The sequence below is a fragment of the Passer domesticus genome, chromosome 14, assembly GCF_036417665.1.
Source record: "Passer domesticus isolate bPasDom1 chromosome 14, bPasDom1.hap1, whole genome shotgun sequence".
NCBI classification, from domain to species: domain Eukaryota; kingdom Metazoa; phylum Chordata; class Aves; order Passeriformes; family Passeridae; genus Passer; species Passer domesticus.
Genome location: NC_087487.1, coordinates 7,269,752 through 7,293,200, shown reverse-complemented (window position 1 = coordinate 7,293,200; position 23,449 = coordinate 7,269,752). Strand labels below are relative to the sequence as shown.

The following is a 23,449-nucleotide window of genomic DNA, read 5'->3' as shown; positions in this document are numbered from 1 at the left end:
TAGCCTCCTGCAAATGTTCTAAATCTTTCTGATTGTAGAATATGTTACATAATATATATGTTATATAATTTTAATTACTGCGAGGTAAATATAGCAGGCAGCAAATTCGGTTATCTGTAAGATGGGCTGTACTGATAACAGCAAGCACTGCGTAATCGTGAGGCTTGGGCATAGGAACACAGCTCTGTGCTCTTTCGTAGGATACTTTTCCAGTCTGTTTTGTAAGATGTAAGAACAGAATGCCTCTCCAAGAACTCCATCCAAAAGTTTCATGCATTACAACAAAAATATTTTAATTTTTTATTGGCTCAAATCAGTTTCCAGGTGAAAGAACATATCAGTGAGAAAATGGAATTGCTTTGTCCATCTGAGTGCAGGAAACAATGTTGTTATCTCCTTATTGCTGACTCCAAATGAGCGTTATTCTCTGTACAGGGATGTTTACTAGGAGCAGTAGAAAGAATTCAGTGATTTAGGTAAGGGTGGGAGCTAGTTGTAAGAAACCAAACAAGAACAACAACAAACTGGAGCAGGGAAGAAGGTTTGCTGACTTTTCTTCAGGACTACGGATTTGCTGAGCAATAGCATTTATCATTAATAAATTGTTGGCTGTGGATGCAAGCTGACCACATACATGTTGATTTAAAAGAGCCATTCCAGTGAAAACTCCTTCCTTGGTCAAGTTCTCTGTCAGGGATCACCCTAGGAGTTGGTAGAGTTTGGGTAGTGATGGTGAATTAATTCAGCATCTGTAAATTTGAGATTAAATAAGCCAAAAGGAGACATGCAAGCTTAATGATTCTATTCACACAGGCATGATACATTAAATAGTAATACAGAATACATTTTCTCACATCCCTGAATGCACAACAGCTGTCTGCTGTATCAAATATTTTTCCTTTAAGGAGTGGGTGGAAAGCAATTCATGAAGGCTGTGAAAACTGCATATGAGTGTGATTATTTTCAGGGAGTTGTGCTCAAGTGATTTGGGTTTTATATTCCTCTTAATTTTTTTATTATGTTCTGTATGTAATTCTTCATTTTCATGGTCACGTTGAAGCATGTGGAAGAACGCTGCCATCACCATCTGGCAAGTAGCAATTCCCTGATAGCTCTGGTTGGTCGCTGACCATATTGATGTTGGTAGCTCAGCTGTCAGGGCAGTTACCATAAAGATTTACAGTTGTATTGTGTGTTCTGTCAGCGTCTGGAGTACACCGATGACTTTGTGTGCAGAGGTTTTCCTTCCTATTACTTGCACTACTCCATGACAGACCGAAGATTTCTCTAAGGGAAGGGTATTTATCTACAACACTGATACTTTTCTTGGTAGAAAATTCATTGATGAAAATATTTTTGGGAAAGCATCTACAGGAATACAGTCCTGATTGCTGGAGTCCTAGCTTGTCAAATCACCAGTAAAATTATTAGTGCTTATGATTGCTCCTGTATTTTCCTTTTATCCATCTGAATTGTTGCTCCTTACATAGTGAAGACCTTTTATTTTTAATGAAGTGAAAGAAAAGAGGGTGTAACAGTAACAAAAGGGGGTAGCATTTTAGCCTGCTACATAATGTACAAGAAAGTTACAGTCATGTCACAGAGCAGTTGGAAGTTTTTGATTTTTGTGTGATTTATATACTAACTGCATTTGCACATGTGCAAGAAAAGAACCATATCTAGGAGCTGCAGCAGGAATGAGACTGAAAGTATTTTCTTTCTTGCAAATGGGAAACCATTGTACCTGTTTGAACCAGGTTTCAGATGCTAGTTTCTTCAGATCTTTAAAAATGTTTACAATGTATACTGTCTTGGGTTTAGGTTTTGTTCTTTTTAGTGTTGACAACATTGTTTTTTGTTTTATTTTCTGTGTGTGGCTATGACAGAATAGGGATATGAAATGCATTTTTAAAAAACCCTTTGCAGTAAACAGGAATAATTTATAGGTAGTGGCAGAGCTGAAAGGATTCTAACACCTTGAGCATGGAGTTGGAGATCCTGAGAATAGGTAGAAGTATTGCATAGACACAGAATATCATGCCTTAATGTTTTGAGTGTACATGTTAGTTCTGGGCAGTGTTACATGGTAAGGGGTTAAAAACTGAATACATTAAAGAATTCAAATCTCACAAATGTGGAAGAATATGTTCAGTACCTAGGAAACATGAGATTAATTATCTTTTGAATTTTACTGTAACAGAGGATGTGATAGTTAGTGATCTTCCACAACAGTTTTAGCTGAGCTACCTGCAGAAGTATGTTCTGAAATTTCTAACTTGGGCAGCTCACTACAATTTTGTGTTCCCCAGCAATCTTCTTTAGATCAGACTCACAGTGTATTTTTGGTCAAAGCATACCTTCACTGAGGCCTTGTGTACTTGCTAAATTGTCAGGCATAATTTCTGGAAAGTTCATTTATATTCTGATAATTTTTCTCTAAGTGCCTGGAAGATTTTTTGAGAGGACTGCCAGGGCATAGAGGTGTAACACAGGAGAATAGCTGCTACAATGCGACTTTTGGCAATGAACATGTTTACTCAGCATATGCATGAGAAAGCGGCATGTCATTGTGGAGCAAATAAAACATTTTATGGTGTTTTGTGTAACTTAAAACCCTGTGCCATGGATTATGTGGCTATATCATCTTCCACTCAAAGCTTCTAGCTGCAAATAAAAGCCTGTAGATGTGAACCTTAAAATCTGATGTCAGAGGGCAAATACAAAGTATTTGTATTAAGGAAGAATCTATAATTATCTCTATCTTAACAAAAATAAGTTGTAATTTTAATCTAGTGACACATCAGTACAAATAATTGTTAGCATTATTACTTCCACTTTCTTTACATTTAGCCAGCTTTCTAATCAATGCTTATCAGGGTTGCAGCTGTACTGACTGCTACTGAGTGCCACTACTGGTTAAAAGTAGTGCTTCCAGAGAAACAATATCTTCTCAGTAGGTATATGAGGGATCTTTTAATAAAAATATGTTAAAGAATGTTGCTCATGAAATGTATAATGATCTGTGTCAATGGGCACTTCCCTCTAAAGTGTAGTATTATTTATACTTCAAAGAGAAAAAGTACATACTTATATCCCTCAGGGGCACAGAGAATGGAAGTCATTGTGTTGGTATTTTAATACAAATTGCTTCCTGCATTTCTAAGTGGCAAATATATGAATATTCATAGAATCACGAGGCCAAATGATCATCCAGCACAAGGCATGGAACGGAGAAAAATGGAGGAGCATCTCCAGAATCTCCAGTCTGTCTTTGCCTGGGGGTGGTAAGTTTGTTACCACATTCCCGTTCCTCCGGAAGATGTCACAGTCAGGGCCTGGCTGGGAAGAGCTGATTTGAACGGGAAGGGTGTGTGGCTGGAGAGCCCTCGGTACAGCCTGCTGCTTTCCAGAGCTGGGGGACTGCCAAGCAGCAGCCTGGGAGGGATGCGAGCTCCTCCACACTGCGAGCCCTTCCTCCCTGCGCTTACCGGCTCCCTGGTGCCTTTTAGGTTCTCCGCGATTTTAATGTCCTTTTTCATTCTCTTTGTGTTTCCTAAATACTCTTGCTCCAAAAGAACAATCTGCCCGTAGCTGCACTTAGATTATTGCTTTATAACTCTCACTTTCGGAGAGAATGGTGGCCGGCCCTCGGTAGTGGGGTCAGCAAGGAGCAGGCCCAGGCCCAGGTGGTGGCAAGTAGGTGCCACCTGGGGGCTCTGCAGGCTCGAGAGACGGGCGCGCTCCGGAGCAGCGGCACCGCTGCGGCTCCGCGCGGGCTCCGCTCCGCTCGGCGGCGGGAGAGCCGCGCGCTCGCCTCGGGCCCGTTCCCTGCTGCGTGGGGCGGCTCTGCAGACACGGAATAAACTTCCCAGCAGGACGGGCCGCCAGTGCGGTTTTGTGAGAAGGAGCACAAAAGAGTGGTTTGTCTGTAGCAGTGGCAGGACCCAAACGAGGGCGCAGGTTCTTCGCAAGCTGCTTCCCATTCCTGCAGGGAAGCCGTTGGGCTGGTTCACATTTAGCATCACCTGTTTCAGAGAGCTGCAGAGTTTATTTGAATGTGTGTTCTTGTAGTAACAGCCATGTTCCTGTGCTTTGACACGTTACGGTTTTAGTGGTGTGTATTTAAGAGGAAGCTGCTAATGAATGCTTAAAGATTTATGTAATTTATATGCCATTTTATTTTGAGCAGTAAGACTTTGTATTGATATATTGAAAGTATTAAGACGTATTTTAGGGTATGTGAATTCAGGGTGAGCGCGATAATGTCTTTTGGGGCACGTGCACTGCCGGCAGTGCTGCATGTCGAGGTTTGCTCTCGGTTTGGCTGAGTTGGGGAGCGGTGGGGAGGGGTCTGTTCCCGCGGGGCGCGTGTTTCCCTGAGCGGCCCGAGGGGACCCGCTTCTCCCCATCTGCTGGGGCGTCCCGGCGCTGCGTCCGGGGCGAGGCGGGTGCCGGGGCGGCTCCCGGGGTGCCCGTGGATCCCCGCCCGCCCCGGCCGGGAGCGGCGCGGCGCGGCAAGGGTTAAGGCGGCGGCGCTCGGCGCGGAGGGATACGGAGCCGGAGCCGTGAACGTGGTGCTGAGGCTCTGTAAGCAAAAAAATGTCCGCCTGAGGGAACCCACAAGTTCCTTCCAGCGGGGGGGGAGCGCTCGGCTCGTCGCCTCCCACCCAGCCCGCGGCCCGCGCGCCGCCGCCGGCCCGGCCCTGGTCACCGGAGCGTACACGGGCAACGGGTAAGTGCGGGCGGCCGCGAGAAGTTGGGAGAAAGCGGCGGGGGGAGGGAAGCGGCGGCCGGGCGCTCGCAGGGCAGAGGCGGCGGCGAGGGGACGGGGCCGCGGGCGCGCGGGCGGGAGTGGGGCCGCCCGGGGCGGCGGTGGAGAGACCGCGGGGGAGGCGGAGGCTCCGCAGGGGAACCCGAGGGGCGGCAGCCCGGGGCCGGCCGCGCGGGTGGCGGGGCGGGCGTGCGGGATCTCCGGGCCGCGGACCGCGGGCAAGAACGAGTCCCCGCGGGCGGCGCTCGGCGTCTGCCCGCGCTCATAAAGGACCGGGCGGCTCCGAAACTTGTCGGGGCGCGGGGCGGCGGCGGCTCCCCCGCGGCGCCCGCCGGCACAAGGGAAGGCGCGGGCCCCTCCCGTCCCCGCCGCCGCACGCGCATTCCAGCCCCCCCCGCCCGCCCGCCGGCGGCGCGCGCGCCCGGTCCCGCGTGTGCGCGTGCGGCGCGCGGGGGCGGCTCCCGGCCCGCCGCGGTCCCGAGCGCGGAGCGGCGGCCGCGGCCCCCGGTGGGTGGGTCGGGAGAGAGGGGGAGGGGGAGCCGGCACCGGCGGCGGGCGGTAATGCCGGCGCAGAGATGGCTCTGCTGAGGCTCGTCCGGCCCCGCTCGCCAGCCCCATTGTTGCGGGGACAGTGAGTCACTTAATCTCTCGCTAATTCTCCGGACCTCGCCGGGCCGCGGCTGTTTATTTGCTTTCTCTTGCCTGGGGGGGGACTTAATTCCTGGCGGCCGCCCTTCTGCGGCGTGACCGTGCCTTGCTGGAGGTTGGGGGAGAAGTGGAATGAGGGAGAGGAGGGAGCCCGAGGAAACTTGACGAGAGTTGGGCAGTTCGGGGGAGCTGCGGCTGCCGATCCCTGAGCCCGCCCGGCCCAGCGAGGCTCCCCGCGAGTCCCGGCGCGCAGGGACCAGAGGCCGCTCTGCGCCTGGGCCGGGGTCGCGCCGGGAAGTGCTGCCCGTGCCTCTCTCCCTGTGCCTAGAAAGGTGATCGCAGGAGCGGAGGAAGATGAATTCCCAGCAGCAGAGGATGGCCGCTATAGGAACTGACAAGGAGTTGAGCGACTTGCTGGACTTCAGTGCGGTAGGATATTCTCTGAGGTCTTCTCATGACTTACTCCGTGGTCGTGCGAAGTGAGGAGCAGGGGCAGCAGCGTGCAGGGCTTGGCTGGGTCTGCCTCAGCCAAGTTGGACACCTGAACTTTGATGTAATGTCTAGACTTCCAGATTTAATACTGTAATACCAGCTGGGTCAATTGGTTTAACTGGTTAAAATCAGGCTGACCCAGTGGTGGCATAATCTAATAATTAACATTGGTTAAGCTGGCATGTGGCACTGGTACCTTGGCTCTTGGGTGGGTTTTTTTCCTTATTTAAACAAAAGAAAAATTATTTCCCATGATTAAAAGAAGTTATTAATTGATGGTCTTGGCTAAGAAAATTGTAGGTATTTTCTGTGTGTTGCTTTTACCATACCAAATAGGCTCCTGATTTTAAATATAATGGAAAACTACTGCATCTTAAGTGCTTTGTGCAGTGACTTTATACTTGCAGATCAGTAAGAAATATAATTTGAGTAAAAAAATGTGAGTCATGTAAGTATTTGAAATAGTCACAGTAGTAGTAGGTGTCCTTTTAGTTTGAAGTTGTTTGTGTTCATGTAGAAATGAGGTTTTGGTCCTATTAATAAATTGCAAGTACTTCAGCTTATTGGTTTGGTGTGTCTAAACATGCATCTTGCATTGTTTTCAAGCAGAAATAGAAAAAAATTGTTTCCTGTTAACCTTTTTTTCTGTTTGCATTAATAATTCAGCACAGACTTTCAAAGCCAACTAAAACATGTCTCTTTTTTCTTGTTTTGCAGATGTTTTCCCCACCTGTAAATAGTGGAAAAACCAGACCAACTACACTAGGAAGCAGCCAGTTCAGTGGATCAGGTAGGATGCATCCGAGATACAGTGTTCATCTCATGGCTCTTAATGTTTCAGTGTAGTCTCCATGTTCTCAGAGAATTGTAATCTTTTATTGGTGCATATTCTCGTGAGATATTCAGATCAGTTAGAGATGTGCTGTTTTGATCTTTGTAGTGCGTTTTGTGAACTTTAACCATGGTTTTCCTCTCTGTCTTAGGCTATTAGCCACAGTACAGTGAGGTGTTGAGTGTCTCTAGCCATACTGATGTGAAAATTGTATATTTGTTGTATTAAAAATGAATGACTGTGTTGTTTTTGTTTAAGAAAATCAAGCCTAGATGTTCAGTTGAAGAATTTCCTAGCCCCCCTGTATGAAGGGAGAAAACTTCTGTAAAATGCCAAATAGTTAAATACTCCTGACTCAAGGGCATACTATTTTTAAATGTAGTACTTAAGGAAAATGTGAGTTTAATACCATTTTCTAGCACTGTGTACCTCTCAAAGATTTGACAACTGGAGTTTTTTTGTGTTGAAACTTTATCCATCTGGAAAGCAAGTAACTGTGTATTTACATGTTGCATGTGTTTTGTGACTTCAGTGTATTATTACATTATCACAGGGTCCACCTAATAGCTGGGTCAGAGACCTTTAAGCTAAGACTGTAATAGGAAATAAGTGCAATTTTAAAACAGATGCTTTGTGTCATTCCCTAAAGAGAATACTTACTACAAAAGACAAACCAAAGTAAGTTTTTTGATAAAACTTTTTATGTAGGTTCATCTTGTTTGAATACAGTTAAATGATATTTGCGATCCTATGGATACAACAAAGTGATGTTTGTGTTTTAGTTAATTAAAATAAGTGTTTAGAATGCCAGTAGAGAAGTGAAGTGTAGTGGCTTGAAGTGTTGCAGTGACATCCCCTGTTAGCCTTTAGGTTGTCAGGGCTGTTACTTTGAGAGTCCAAATGACACTGCATTTTAGTAACACTCAAGGATTTTTATTTTTAAAAGCATCCTAAAACTTCTCCATTGAGTAATTTTTCAAACTTTCCAGAGACTATCACATTTAATTTAATGAATGAAACTATGTAGCAAATGTAATTGTTACATACTTGAAAAAGTCTTAGGTTTTCTCCTGAAATAAGTGATTCTCTTCCTCGTTGAAAGTACATCAGGTGTAAGTTAATGGCAATAGTAAGACAGCAAATCTGTCTTACAATGTAGTTAGTATTTAAATTTTTAAAAATAGAAATATTTAAGATAGTTGTTTCCCTGAAGCTTGTCTTAAAAGACATTTAGGCACCTAAAACTTAATTGTGGGCATCTCATCCCACTTTGTCCTTGCTTTTCCTGAATGTGTAGAATGATTTTCTGTTGAATAATAAAGCTTTCATTTTTATGTAAGGTCTTAGAGCACTGCTAAGTAATGTGGCATGTCCTATTTGTAGTTAGTGCTTCCCTTTCTTCCCTTGGATATTTTAGAAAAAGAGAGAATGCCAGAATAGTTATTTCTTTAAGAGAAACTCCTCGGATTTCTTTACCAATATGGTGTATCCTTGTATAAATACCAATCCTCAGTAGAGCACTGCAACTGTCAGACAAGCTACAACCTCAGCTGAGTTCCCCTTGGAATGATAGTAGTATATATTTGTGGATTTTCATTAAAAACATTTCTACTTGTAGAAATTTACTAGATAGTGGATTATATGCCCTAATTCTGGTAATGTTATGAGCTAAGACTTGACCTAGGGTGATTACTCTGCAGGAGTGAGAGGTGACAAATTTCTTTATTAGTTGTTGTTCTGGGACAGTGTTAAGTATTGTAGAAAAACTATGTCAAGATCAGTGATGAAGTACAGGCATTTAATTTCTAAGTACTTTGATTTAATTGTGGTCTTGGTATAATTTCAAATGTTTTGTAACTTCTAGGACAAACAAAACTTAAAGCTTTTTTTTTTTAGCTGACCAGAGATTGCCTTGTAAAGGGAAACGTGGAAAGAGGAGGTACTTATTCCTTTGAGCTATCTAGGACTGAAAGTCACACAGTGTGCAGATTCCTAAAAAGTAGTTCTTTTTTCCTTTGGGCGTTGCTGCCTCTTACAGAGATTTTCAGTGGTTTTGATGGCAATTAGAGAAGTGAAGCTTGCTTTAATATCTTTCCCATTAAGCTCAGTTTTATTTTTGTGATGTTTTTACAAGCATGCTAAAAGAAAGTGCTTTTTTTTCTTAGATGGAGTAAGACTGTTTCATTGTTTTTTATTTTAGAGCCCCCTCTTTCAAATTTAAACTTAAAATAAACATCTGCAAAAACCTCCCCTCCCCCTCCAACCTGTCAGTGATTTGAGATTCAGCCTAATGGCCCCCATAAGTAGGTGAAGATCAATTGTGTGTCTGCATGGCTCTTAAGACTGTATATATCTGGGAAATCTGATTTAGAAGGAAGGAATGCTCATGATGCTTTTTTTCTCACCACCCAATGGTCCCTAGTTTAAAAGGACAAATTAGTTGCTGTTAAAGAATGGATCAGTTTTGGTTGTTTTTCAGGTGTGGCGTTGTGAAGCGTTGGAAATACTGGGGTGCATATTATTAATCCTGATGTAACAAGCTTGATTTGCTATAATTCTGCAAGACTTCTGTTGATTTATATTTTAGAAATATATGTGTAGTTGGATTGCATGAATAAAACAGCTAATACAACTGATCTATAATTTGTCAGAAATTGCTGTCTTGGATTAACAGATGAACATTGTGTTTTGATTAAAAGATAGCTGGGGCAGGCTTGCTTTCTGCAGGTCAATCAGTTATGAATGAAAGCTGCAGATAAAATAAGTGAACTAATCTGATATATTGTAGTATATTATGACAGTAAGTCGTGTAAGCTGCTGATAAAGTCAAATAACTTGGTCAGACTGCTGGTGAAAATAAGCATATTGGAAAAGTAACCTGATATGTGAGCCAGTGAGTTAACCCACAAAACCCCTTGTCATACCTGCTGTACTTAATTCTTGTTTGAAACAGAACTTGTTATTCTTTTCTCCTCCCAAATCAACTTCTGAAGATGAAGCCATTTCTGTCTTAAAAACTGTAGTAGAAGGTGGCAAAGGTCCAAGATTTGATCTATTGGACTTTTTAATCAGGTAGTTTTCTTTTCTTTAGATTTTATATAAATTCCAAATCTTCTGTTGCTGCTGTGGCTGAAGGTAGTGTTTGTGATTTACAGTGACATTTTGTTGTTTTGCCTTTGTCTAAGCTACAACACATATACCAATACAAACCTGGATGGTTACTGATTTTTCCCATCACCCTTTATTTAATACAGTAATTCTATTAACAACCAGTCACAATATGCATGTGCCCACCATAGGCAATGGTAGTGCAATTTGCTTATGTTTTTTAGTAGATTTGATCTCAATCTCAGTTTTTCCTGTAACTGATTTTTTTTTTTTTTAATCTCAGGTGTGGTACCTGAAAATAACTCCCTTTGGTGTTTTTTTTTTGTCTTTGGCAAAGAAGAGTAACTCCGAGGCAGTATTTTTCTGTGGCCTACCATTTTCAATTTAGTACCTTTTTTCCAGCGTACTAATAGCATTATTTATTGTTTTTGCACGTGGCTGTGCACAAGCATCAGTGAGGTATCAGTCAAAGAGATGAAGTAAGATATTGTGGATGTATAGCAGAAAAGAGAGATAAGAGTTCAAAGTAAGAGGTACAGTTTAGGAGCTAAGTTGTCAAAATATGACACCTCTCTTGCCTGTAAGATTCTTCTGAAGTTCATGAAAACGAAGAATGCACAATTGGGAGTGAACAGCTTGGGGCACAAATCTTGTGTCTACCCAGACGTTCCTCATACATGCAAAAACTTCTGAAGGTATCTGTTTAGGTACTGTTTGTATTGGTTTGGCCCCTTTCATACAAATTCAAGAGACTGGCTGCCCTTTCCACGTGAGTTTGTAAGGGGTGCACTGGATTGGGAGAGGCTGCTAATTAGTGACTTGATGCAAAGACCATTTAAGTTGATAGCCTGCCATTAACCTGAGTGTCCTTAAATTAGGGCCATGTGTCTTGAGAATGGACACAATGGGCAATTCTTGAGCAGGTCTCTTAACACCAAACAGTGTTTCCAAAATTAACAAAACCTGACTTTGTCAATCCTGTGAACTCTGTGCTGGTTAGTCTTCTGTTTAGAGATACATTTGACACCATTAGTAAGGGAAACTGAGTTTTGCTGTGTTTGCATGTAGAAAGGATTCTTTGAAAAAGTTAATCCTGTATTTCCAGCAACTTTTTCCTTAGATGAGAGCAGCAGTGGTCACTGTTACAGGCACAGCATCCAACCTCCAATCCCCATATAAATATTACTGGTTTGGGATGCAAGGAAGATCCTTGCTATGTTATTTCTGGATGGCTTCAGAAGATCTGGGATTGCAGTAGTGCCTTCTCCTTTCCTGATGTGGACCTAAGGATGGGGTACCTTCCACCGTCAGCCTCCCCTCAGCTAGTAACTCTGGGTCTTGCCAAATTTTTCTGATCTACTCTGAGTGATGAGGAGTATTCAGATGCTTTGGATGGTGGTCTTAATGGCATGTGGAAGGAGCAGGATTTGAAATTTTGTATTTAGCCAGAAAGCAGATTTGATAGAAATGGAAATGTGAGGACTAAGGGTTTGGGAAAAGAGGAGGAAGAGCAGTATGAAGGGGATTCTTATGTATTTCTATGTCCTTTAATGTCAGCTGAGCTTGCAATCTCCTCCTGTAAAACTTTAGTGTCTGCAGCTTTTGCTAAGTTTTAGCTTTTTTTGGGTTTATTTGTTTATGGTCTCTTTTTGATCTTTAGCAAAGGAATTTCATGTTAAAAGCTTATCATTCATACATGCTTGCCAAAGTTCCCCTTCCCCTCACTTCTTTCCAGCTGTCACACGAAGAGGATTTAACCCCTTAGGTGTTTTGCTGTCAAGTTGCTGTGACAGCTGTTTGTCTCAGGTAATTCTGCTTTATCCATAGCTGAGCCTGCAGATACCATTATATGAGTTTCTGTTAATCTACCCTATACTGTACCATTAACTTGGTAAACTATATTTTCCTGAAATTGCTAAAGGTATAGTGTAATTTTTTCAGGGCTGAGCATTACATGTATTTATGAAGAGAAGGTTGTTTAAGGCAGTAATATAATACCAGACCACTTAGTAGGACTGAAGTTTGTGGAGACTGTTTTTAAAATCAAAGCTGCACATAAACTGAAATAGTTTGCTAGGCTTCTTGAGCTGACCTCTCTTGACCATGGAGATGCAGTTCTGTTTGTTGCTCTATTGTGGAAGGTTTATCTTTTCAGGGAAATGGCATTGAGTATTTTCAGAACCACATAAAATTTATTTAAGTACCCGCAGAGTCAGATGTGATCTATGGGATATAATAAGTCTTCTATCTTAAATTTATTTCAAAATAAATACTAATTTTCATACTTAAAAATGCAGTTTCAATAAATGACCATATGAAATAAAGTATCTTCTCTGAAAACCTTTTTTTGCAGGCAATATCTAGTTCAATGTGTTAGCACTTCTTCAGGAAAATGTAGCAAAACTTGTCTGGTTTTGTACAGTCTTCTGTGAGGAAGTCACTGGATTTGAAATAAAGAAATAAGCAAAGGCAGTATTTTTCTTTTGCATGTGAATTACTTGGAGATTGTTATTGAATATGCATAATTAATTCTAAATATTGTATTCACCTTTATCACTTTTGGCTATTGAACATTATAGGAAAAGGCAGGAAATATTATCATTCTAAGGATAGGAATGTTATTTTTAATATCTGAGTTGGTTTTTTTTTTCCCTACATTAGATTGTAATGGCCACTCCTGCATTTTGTGGGTTTTGTTTACTTTTTGTTTATTTTTAATTAATTTGAAAATTTAGCAGTCCCCAGTTCTATTGTATACCTCAGCCTGGTGATTTGGAGGTACTTTGTGGTACTTGATGGACTTTTAAAATGCTACAATGCATTATTTACTAGTTGTTGCAGGGCAAAGTTGTTTGTTTTTATATTTTTTTGTATTATGAGTCGAAGATGAGATAATGATAATTTTTTTAATGTCTTGAATGAATGCCTTGTTTTTTCATCTGTAAAACAAAACTGTGTTTGTAAACACAACATTCAAAAACATAAAGGACGCACTTCTTTGGTGAAGATGTTAACTGAATACCAAGAGTGACCAGAAAGAGTAGCTTTTGTTATATTTATAATATCTCACTGTTTTCAGAGGATAATCAGGCTAAAAAGTACCCAATCAATCTTCAGGACTTTGTTAGATTCTTGTGTACTAGAGATGTGATTTCTTATTTTTTTTAAGTAAAGGGCTGAAATTGGTTTGAAATACATAAACTTCTTGTAATGCAGAAAAATCTTGCTTGACCACACCAGAGTAATTGTAGCTGGTGTGTTAAAGTAGTATTTGGAATGGAGGGGTGAAAAAGACTTGACTAAAAGTGTTTACTTTGCAGCCCTGACAAATGCTGTCTGTGAATGGTAGTAAAACCTTAACATAAAACTGAGGAAAGTTTATCTTGGACAGACAAGTTGTACATTTCATATTAGGGCTATGGAAGTGCCTTTTAAAGATGGTCCAAAAAATGTACATTTTTATTACAGTAGCAATTTCTTGCTAAGTGGAATATAAGTGTTTTGTTTGTTTTTTACGTAGAGCTGGCAATTCACATTTATTTTTTCCCGGAAGTAACTTTTGTTTATTGCAGTGGATTTCTTGCTCCTGATCTTCTAGAGAGGTTGTCTATATTGTTTTTTGTAAGCATGTGAGGTATTGGGTACACTATTCAAGTTTGCTTTGTTTTGGTAGCAGATTTTGTTGGTTTTCTTTCTGTGCCAATTGTAGTTACAGAGCTGGTGGTGTCTCTGTGTCTTGATCAGGTTGTTAGTTGTGTGGACTTCTAGTAAAAGCTGAACCACTTCTACTTTGCTTTTCACGAGCAAAACTGTAACACACATTTTGTGGTTAGGTTGTCTCTGGAGGAGATCTTTGCTGTTGCTGAAGCAGTGGTAACACAACAAAACTTATGTTAGGCTGAGCTGGAGTTTTATGTTGAAGTGTGCTCTCAGCCATATTTGTGAAAGTTACATTTTAGATGGTGTATTCTTTTTCTCCTTTTTAAATATAAAGATGAGTATGCTGTGCTAATTGTTAGAAAAACATACCTAGGTAATCAAAATCCAAATTTGGCTTTTTCTAGTTGTGTACATTTTGCAGGTGAAATGCAAATGACTATTGGACCATAAATGTGTATGTTCTGTGTGTTAAATTAAATTGAGTTTAAACCGTATTTTACCCTTAATTCAGTATAAACAAAAATCCAAAGGTATTTTTAGTCTTCTGTAGGAGAATGGAATTCACTGTGTATATTTTTATTTTTGTTTACTTGAATGCAAAATACTATTGTCTTGGTTGTTATCCCAAGAGCGATTGTGGCTACCCTATGAAATGATTAAATCAGACAGCTTTGCTTGTAGGACAAACATTTTTCATATTGTGGTGTTGCGACCATTTCCAATGCGACACCTATCCCGTTGCAGTTCTTTATGCAGCAACTTCATGAGTCATAATCCTTGCAAAAGAACACAGCTTAAAATAATCACTGATTGTTTCTTTGCAATTCTATTCACTGCCCACTGCAAATAAATAAGAGCGGAAACTACAATATCATTTAATCCTTCAGTGTTTGCTTTTGACGTGCAAAGTATTCTCTTGTAATAGAGAAGTAATCCATGAGGAGGGTAGCTGCTCTTTCATCTTCCTGAATGCTAAATGAAGCCAAGGCTTTTATGAAGAGATGGTGATTTAATGAAGATGACCGAGTTTTTGAGTAATGAAAAGCTTTTGTGTATTTCTAAAAATGATGTCTGGTGCTTACTACTGTAGAGCTCAAATGGCTGTATTTTGTAGTATGTCTTTGCAAGATTAGTGCTTGTGATGCTTAATGCAAGGGGATTGAATAGAATGGTAATGCAAAATTTTTTCCCTTAGCTGGATTTTATAAAACAAATGCACATTTCTGCCAATTTGTATATAAATGCATGTCATGTCTGGCATGTGTTCTCTACTCTGTGCAATACTTTTATTTTGGTAACCTTGAAAATATCTCTGATATCATATTCCCTTGCCAGAGGACTGTAATAAGCACACCAAAAAAAATTGAGCATAAACTTTGTCAGTGCTACTTATGACAGGAACATCTGATTTAGATACTTGTATTTGTAAGATGTTGAATTTAAAAGCTCCTCAATTAAAAAACTCCCTCCAAAAATACCCAAACAAAACTGAAACAACAACATGAAAAAATACAAACCAAAAAACCCAATACAAAAGCCTAAAAAACCTCACAAAAATGCAAACCCCTATAAATGACAAACTAAACTAAACCCCCCCATATTTCTTCCTCTTTCAGCTGTTTATTTTATTAGTTTATTTGCAATACTTTTTTAACAATCTGCAATATTACGACTTGCAAAGCAAGTCAGATAATGCTCGATACTTCAAAATAAAGAAGAGAGCGGCTCTAAAGAATGCAAGACCATATCTTCTCCAGCATATACACCCAACAGTCTTACCAGGCCTTCAGGATGTAAGTGCTGCACAGTACAACCAGAAGGAATCTTAAAAGGGGCTAAACTATTTTAGGCATTGTCAGAAACATAGAGAATGCAGCCATGTTACAGTTTTCATTGTGTACGGGAAAGATAGAGCTGATCATCTGGGGTGAATGAACTTAGGTGAGCAACAACGGGCATGGTTTTGTCTGTTTATGCAGACGAAGTGTATGTAACTGTTACAATAGGTTTTGAAAACAAACGTAATAAAAGTGCAGAAATAGATAAATAACTTACATTTCCTTCTGGTGTTTTTTAATGGCTTGAATTAGTGGCTGGTCCCGGTGTAGTAGTATACAAATGCTCACAAGTGTAAGAGTGATGTATATGGGGTGTTTAAAACTCGACGTGTTTGGTGATTAAAACTCACGATGTCAAGGGTAGTCTTATGAATACTTTTCTGGGTAGGAGGTGAAGCATTGTAAGAGATTGTTTGGGTTTTTTTGTAGAGCAATGTAGTAAAACCAGAGTTTGTAGCCACTTGTGTCTGTTATACTTATTAAACTCACTTTATTTCAAGATACTTGCTGCGTACTGAATAATAATTTCAATAATTTGCTTATTTGCTATGTGCTGACCTTTCCCTTTTCCTTTATCCTCATCCTGTTAGGGGAACTTTGCACCAGAAAAAGGGTAAATGCCTGAATACAGGAGATGGTGTTTAATGCAGTTTGTATTCTATGCTAATGACAATACACTTTTTGCCCTTTGAATAGTCTAAATTTGTTTAATAAGGTGAATGGTACTTTTTCTCCCAGAGGCACCAGTTTATAAGCAGGGAACTTAAGTGAACTATCATAAACCCCCCTGCTTTGTACCTTGCATTCCTGCAAGTGCTAACTGGCATGTGTGTGACAGTGCCACTTGTGCTGCAGCGAGCGCTCCGGCGGAGTTTGGCCATCTCTCATGAGTGTGTCACAGGTTGTCTCTGAATTGGATCCTGGAGAACATGCTGTTGCCATAGCAATGGAAGTCCTTCTGAAGGCAGGATTCCTGGCAGAGCTTTTGCATCTCCTGAAGTGCTTGGTGCATTGATCTGAAAGTACCTTGTCAGTATTAGCACATGGCTGGAGTAAAAAGAGCGGGAAGCAGAGATTTCCTTGAAATACATTATTTGCTCCTTTGGTTGGTTGACCCCAATGTTCATAAAGCTACAGCTTTTTAAAATCTTACTCTGTGAACTTTTTGTGTATTTAACATACGTAGCTTGAATGCACTAAGAGATTGAATGGTTCTAACAGCTAACCAGTGTTTATTGCCAAAGTAGCACTGTCTGAGTTTCCCACACTACTCCTCCCTTTTTGTACCTGGAAGAAATATTTTTTGAAATTTCCTCTGTTGGTTTGGATAGTGCAAAACAGTTGGGAAATTACACTGCTTCATTCATCATCCTTTTCTCATTCATGTTTTTGTTTTTTATAAGTAAAGTGGTTGTCTTGCTACCATATTATTTATAAATGTGACACTAATGGGGGAAAATCACTTACAGAAGTGTAAAGTTCTGTATTTATTCAGAAAATATATCTTACACAGGATCCCCTTTTCAGCACTCAGCTATATCTTTGTATATAAATACTTCCTCCTCAGACTGTAGTTACCAAATGTTGTTTTCAAATTAAGAAAAGCTATTAATTTCTTGTGTCACCTTAGATAATACAGTTTTTGGGTTTTTTTAATATGTGAGGTTTTCCATCAAGATGAAATGTGGGAAATCAGAGACAATTTTTAGAGGTCTAGGCAGCCATAATATCCATTTCTGCGTGTGCTGTCAGGATGGAGTTCATTAATTTTTTGCTTATTTAAGAAGATAAAAAAAAAAAATTAAGTCTGAAGAATTGAAAAAAAAAATGGATTATTTAAAGTTTGGAGACAATGTGATTAACACCGTACAGCATATTATTTTATGTGGACTGGGACTTCCATGTGTAAGTATTTCTTTTTTACTGAAAGAGCTTCTAGAGGAGATGAGTTCTGAAGTTATCCATTTAGCTTGCTCCATCCTTTACATCTGTTTATGTAACATAGTCTTTAGCTGCATCACTTTCTCTGAAATAGATAAAAGTGAAAATTAAGCAGAAACTTCATTCTTCTTTTTTCTCCTTCCAAGTGAAATTAAGGAAGAATGAAATAAAGAATACTTGAAAAGAACTTTCTGCCACTGCAGCAGATGTTTGCATGTGCCATACTCGAGATCCTTAGACTGGGTCTTGTTTTTCAGTCCCTGCCTGGCCTTGCCCCTTTGTCAGAGCAGGAAAGCAGCGTAGCTCCAGGTTGGCGTGGCCTTGGGAAGCGTTGCTGAGCTGCTGCTCTGAGCAGTTCAGCCAGGACTTGTTACTTACAGTTTCTACATGGGTTTGCCTAAGCTGCATAGACAAGCTGTGGTGTGAGTGGCCTTGGCGTGGGGACCAGATACTGTACCAAGGAGAGGTCAGCACTGATCACAAGGAGAGCATGAACCAAGGGAATCAGACTCTGCAAGGTGTCTGCTCGTTGTTGTTTTCCCCTTTTAAGCAAATTTAATGCTGCCTCAGCAGATGTGTGTCCTAAAGCTCTGCACTATCCTTGGGAACGCACATAGCATTAATGACCCAAGTATCCTCTGACTGTTGTGCCAGTTGGTCTCAAGTCACGTTCGGGAATAAAAGATCTTTCACAGCTCCAACAAATGTTCTATTTGTGTGTCCTTTTAGCCTTTGAGTCAGTACTGATTGAGTAGGCACTGTTTTTGGGATTGTGGCAGTAGGGTCACTGGCATACATTGAGATAAGCTCATTGTATTCTGCTCATATGTAAGTGTGTATAAATACTGGCCTGATTTTGTCAGGCTTAACAAAGATAGCATTTTAAATGAGTTTAGTATGAGAAGTTAGGTATTTATCTTTTTTAATTCTGAATCTGAAATAGTTTTATACTTGTGTGACTAATCCTTGAATAAAAGGCACAAATCATTTAATTTATATAACAAGCTTCCGTATTGAAATATTTATGCTTTTCAATATTCTGTGGTTTTATAATCTATGCTATTGTTGTATTGGATCTGTTAGATTACAGCAGCATGATATACTGAATAATGAACAAAATACATAAATTCTTGAAATGTGATTTTATTTTTGTCTAAATGACTTTTAATTAATATCTAAAAATTCAATAAGAATAGTAGAATCCTAGGAAATGTTATTACTCACCTTCTACTTAGTGCTGTTATTTTTGTAAAATTTTGTAAAAAGTTAAAGCAGGCTTTTAATCTCCATTAAAAGCTTTTGTCAAGGTTTTATCATTGCATAGTGAAGAGAAGATATTCTTGAGTTTTAGAGGATGTAACAAAGAGGCAAAATTTCTGTTCCTGTTTTGCTACATCATTGAGGAACTGGCTTTTTTCCGATTTCCTCAGCTCTAAAATGAGGGCTAGTGTTTACACTGTAGTGCAGACAAGAAATGTTTTTGAACTTACTCAGTTAATGCAAATGGTGGTCTTGGAATGGGTTAATATCAATAACCTCATATGACCTAAGCAGAGTTAAATTAGCTTGCACTGTTTTCAGTGTCAATATTCACTCCCTACTTTTGTATTTAGTTTGATGTCTCTGCTTGTTTAATTCAGTCTTTTACTTATGTTGATCAAATTTTGGTTGGCGTTTTTTTTTTTTTCAATTCAGTTCTTGCTGTGTCTACTATGCAGCTTCTTTAATGTAGACTCTGTTATTTAAAAATGTGGAAATGCAAATTTCAGTCTGGGGCTCATATCAGCATTACAGAAACTGTTTCAGCACACCTTCACAGATTACATGTACGTCTCATTTCTGTAAATTTTATTTGAATCTTTTCCAAATAAGAAAACACAGATACATTTGCCGAAATTTCTTCAAGGAAGAAAATTTCTGGTCTAAAAAGGTTTCCTGATACATAAACAGAAAACAACCCTGTCCATAGCTATCCTTTGCATTTAATGGATTAAATTCACTTTGACAGCTGGATATATGTACCAGTGTCTAGCCTATGGCCATGATCTAATAATCATGGATATGGTAACAAGTCGTCGAAAAAGATTCAGTAATCAAGTGGGTTTTTTGACAAAACCTACTCTGACTGAAACAAGAGATGAGGCTGTGTTAAATGTGGCTGCATTTGCTACCCTGTCTGGATTCTGAGTACTTAAAAAATATCCTTTGTGTTGTTGTAGACAGAACCTATGCTTTAACAGCAATGGAACAGCTGATTGTGCTACAACAGAGTGTGTCTCAAAGTTAGGAAACAAATTTGATTTAACCGAATGATCATGAAGAACTTAGTTTCAAAACAATGATTTCTGCTTCCCCTGAAGTGCTTTTTAACTTGTTTGCTTCTTCTGCCATAAAAATGGTTGTATATCATTAAATGATACATGGAGCCTTTTGTGAAATAGGTGACTTTTATATCATAATTCTGGTATGTGAGGGTAAGTTTAAGAAGTACTGATGAGTAAATACATGTCAAAGGGAAAGACTTCAAGCGCTACAGATATTTTAGAAACAAATACTTCACATATTAACAGTGTACTTTGGTCTCAGTACCATTTGATTAGTGAAACCTATTTTGTAAATAAATACTCTTTAAGAGCAAAACAGTGTCTTGGCTCTCAAACAATTCTTTGAAACTCAAAATTCAACTACCATGTTTTGCCAAAATAGTCTGTTGTGACTCTTGTTTATATTTGATTCTAGCTTTTGGGGGGGGAAAAAAGCTGCTTTACATCCTGTAAACCTCATGAAAATCAACCAGGTTGGGACAAAAGCAAGTGATCCAAATATTGTAGCTTTGTTACCCCTTCTTTTAATCTTAAATGGAATTTCTGATACAGCTAGTCGGAACAATATTTTAGAAAACACTGAAAGGGGAAAGAGTGCACATGAATATAAGGAATTAAAAATTTCTTTAAGAAGGTGAACTAAGTGTTGACCCCAATTTATAGATTTAATTTCAGCAGCTTCTGAATGTGATACTGTGTGGGTTTTGGTGTGGTTTTTTTTTTGTTTGTTTGTTGTAATTAATGTCTGGTTTCCCATCTTTTTGTAATTCAAGAAATTTGAGGTACTTATTTTTAAACTTCACAGCAGCCTTTATGAGAAGTAGGATGTTTACACTGAAGCGAGTATTTATGGAGACACAGAAAGCTGGGGAAATCAGGAAGCACAGGTATTTTTCAGGGAAGCCCATAATATTATCTGGTTGAAACTTAGTGTGGGAAGGTTATTTGCTTTGTGCCTGATGCCCAAGAAACTTTGGAGTTTCTTATCTTTTCAGTTCTTGCTAGTGTGCAAATTATACATTTGATTCCTGCCTGTTATTATTGTAGATAGGATTTTTTTTTTTCTCCAACTTGTTTTTGAAGAATATGTGTCTTTAAGTGGTAGTGGAACAGAATATGAAGTCAGCTTTCATGTTTATTTTGGTATGATTGTGTTATCCAAAAATGGAAAACAAATCTTAAGAGCATCAGCATTTGTAAAGAGGAGTGTCCGCCTTTGAAGCTGGGAATAAAGAACTACTGTGCTCTCAGGTTCTTCATGCAGATGGCCACGTCCACTGCATCTGATTACTTTTGTCCACAAACAGATTTTGTAACTGGTTAAGGTAGTTGAGGATGTCTTTCTTCTGAACTTGATGCGAGTACTTAATTTCTGAATTAATTATTTTAAAAACAAACTTACTTTTAAAATTCAAAGGCAAAAATAAAGAGGTGTAAAAGAATTACTGAGTTTTATAGCAGTTTGGTAGTGGTGCTGCTTCTACTGGTGTTAGTAGCATTGATAAAATGGCTAATCTAATTGCCATGGGGTTAGCAAGGAAAACAGTCAGCTTGCTTTACTTGGGGTAGATTGGAATTTGGATGTTCAGCTGAAGTTTGTTAATTTTTAGATTTTATTTGGTCATTTTCATTATCCAGGGTTTAGTTTCATCCATATGGATAATACAGTTAGCTGTTTCTAGATGTGTGTGATTCCTCCAGGCGTTTGTAGGGGATGAGCCAAAGGAATGCCAGTCCTGAGCACTGTGTTTTGTATTGGTTTCCCGTTAGGCTTTCTGACATCTGTTGATAGAGAAATGCCCAGGGACAATTCAGTAATTTTCTCATTCATTACTGTTGCTGGTGGTGTAACTTTATTTTTTTTTTTTTTTTAAATGGAGATGTCTTGAACAAGGGAAGAAAGTGGGAAGAAAAAAAGAAAGTGTGGGGACATAAATATTAAGAATAATGTCTGTGTTCTGGAGTACAGTTTAATTCACTTTTACTGTAAGGACATTCTTCAAGAATCCCTCAAGATTGTTGTAATCACCTTTGAGTTTTAAATAGTTTTCCTTTTAAAAATCACTTGTCTTAAAGTTTCTTCTCACACACATGTATTTCTGGAAATGTATAACTGAAAATGTGAGTTGGAGGCACAGCAGTGTCTGCAATCACCCCTGAACCAGTAACAGATTTAGTGTTTTGAGACTTTGCATTCCCATGGGACTAGGAATAGGCTTTTGAGTTGTTTTTAGCCTGATTTTTTCCTCTGAAACCTCATGATGGATTAAATTTCAATGCAGACAGATTAAAAAAAAAAGTTTTTTTTTGTCCAGTCCTTTTGGAAATGATCTTTGAAATATACAATATATAGGACAAATTGGTGTGCATCTGGGATGAAACTATTGAGATTTATATTATTATTTCTTCATAGGAAGTTTGTTGAACTTATTCAGATAAAATTTAGGACTACGTGGAAGGACTTAATTTCTCAGCAGTCTGATAACTTCTTTGGAAGTATGGGCCACCATTATGATGAAATAGGAATTTGGTATCTGTACCTTTCTTGTGAAGACTGTGCCTTTGTTGGTTTCCTTTATGCATTTTCTGTTTTCCTTTAAATGAAGCAAAGCTAACAACCAACTTAATGTAAAGCATTACTTACACATGTGAAATTATGTTCTGTAGCAGCAGTAGTAATGAACATGGTGCTAATAATGCCAATAATGCAGGTTAGATTCCCATATGGACCATTCACTTAAGAGTTGGGCTTGATGATCCTTTTGGGTCCCTTCCAACTCAGAATATTCTGTGAGTCTCTGAAAAAGCACTAGAACTATCTGATATTCTATTTCTGTCAGCACTGGAATATCTGGCTATTTTTTGAATTCTTTATTCTTGGTTACTTTTTTCTTTGATCTTAAGGAATCAATGGAATATGTTCAGTTAGTACTTTCTTTGTTAGTTTTCCCAGATTTTAGATAATTTGCATTTCTCCCAGTTCAGTTAAAGATGTAGGTTTCAATTAGTGGACATGTCAGTGATATCTAAGTCTAGCACTTGTATACCTGGTCTACTTGGAGGAGTTCATCTTAGTCCTGTAGAGAGTGCAAGGGAAATGTTGATATTGTAAAGGTCCTGTGAGATGAAGTATTTTATTCCTGATATAATAAAGTTGTGTCACTACCTTTATTATGACACTCTTTTGCTATTGAAATGTAGTTTGTATGCTGGTTTAATAATCCTGTGCTATTGAAGTCACTTGCATGCTGGTAGCTTTTACTCTTCACTTTGTATGTAAATTCACAGTCTCAGACATTTTGGGACTATGGTTGTGAATTCTAGTTATCTCTGTGCTGTAACTTTTCCCTTTCAGGATCTCTGTGAAAGGTGTTAGTGAACAGAAGTTATTGGCATAATGGCTCCAATTGTGCAAATAAATCTTCTGTTGCTGTCCCACAGTGAACAGGCCTTTGCTTAAGTGGCCTGTCTGGTTTTCTTCCTGCCTGTGAGTGATAGGAGTCAAGCTGGCTGGGAGCCATTTGTGCATACAGCCAGCATGCACATGTGGTGGGGTTTGGTTGTGGTTTATGTTCTGCAGTGAAATTCGTTCTGTGCTTACTGCCAGCCTGTGCTGGAGAGCAGAAAGAGGCTGTTAGCATTTGTCTGTTTGGAAGGAAAGAGCTCAACAAGGATGCTAAGGTCTTCTGAGGTGTGCCAAGTAGGGTTCAGAAACTGTTATCTGCCTATCCATAACTGTTGTAACAGCTTGGGGCAATGCCAGCCATTTGGAAGTTGTCTCTGACCTTTTAGTGTTTGTTAAGTAGTTATTCACTCCTTTACAAGATTATTTGTA

At 39.4% G+C, this 23,449-nt stretch overlaps 1 protein-coding gene across 8 annotated transcripts in view; it reads left to right on the top strand.

The window, feature by feature from the left end:
• Positions 1–4,397: 4,397 nt before the first annotated feature.
• TCF12 (transcription factor 12) overlaps positions 4,398–23,449 on the top strand; it is a 159,082-nt gene continuing 140,030 nt past the window's right edge. For 2 of the 8 annotated variants that reach the window (XM_064389224.1, XM_064389221.1), the window contains exons 1-3: positions 4,535–4,732; positions 5,748–5,848; positions 6,629–6,701. In XM_064389224.1, the coding sequence (XP_064245294.1) occupies positions 5,774–5,848; positions 6,629–6,701 (148 nt within the window). In that variant the 5' untranslated portion in view covers positions 4,535–4,732; positions 5,748–5,773. Of the gene's footprint in view, positions 4,733–5,245; positions 5,403–5,747; positions 5,849–6,628; positions 6,702–23,449 lie in introns of those variants that run through there. The other 6 variants (XM_064389225.1, XM_064389220.1, XM_064389222.1 and 3 more) reach the window with 6 other exon arrangements.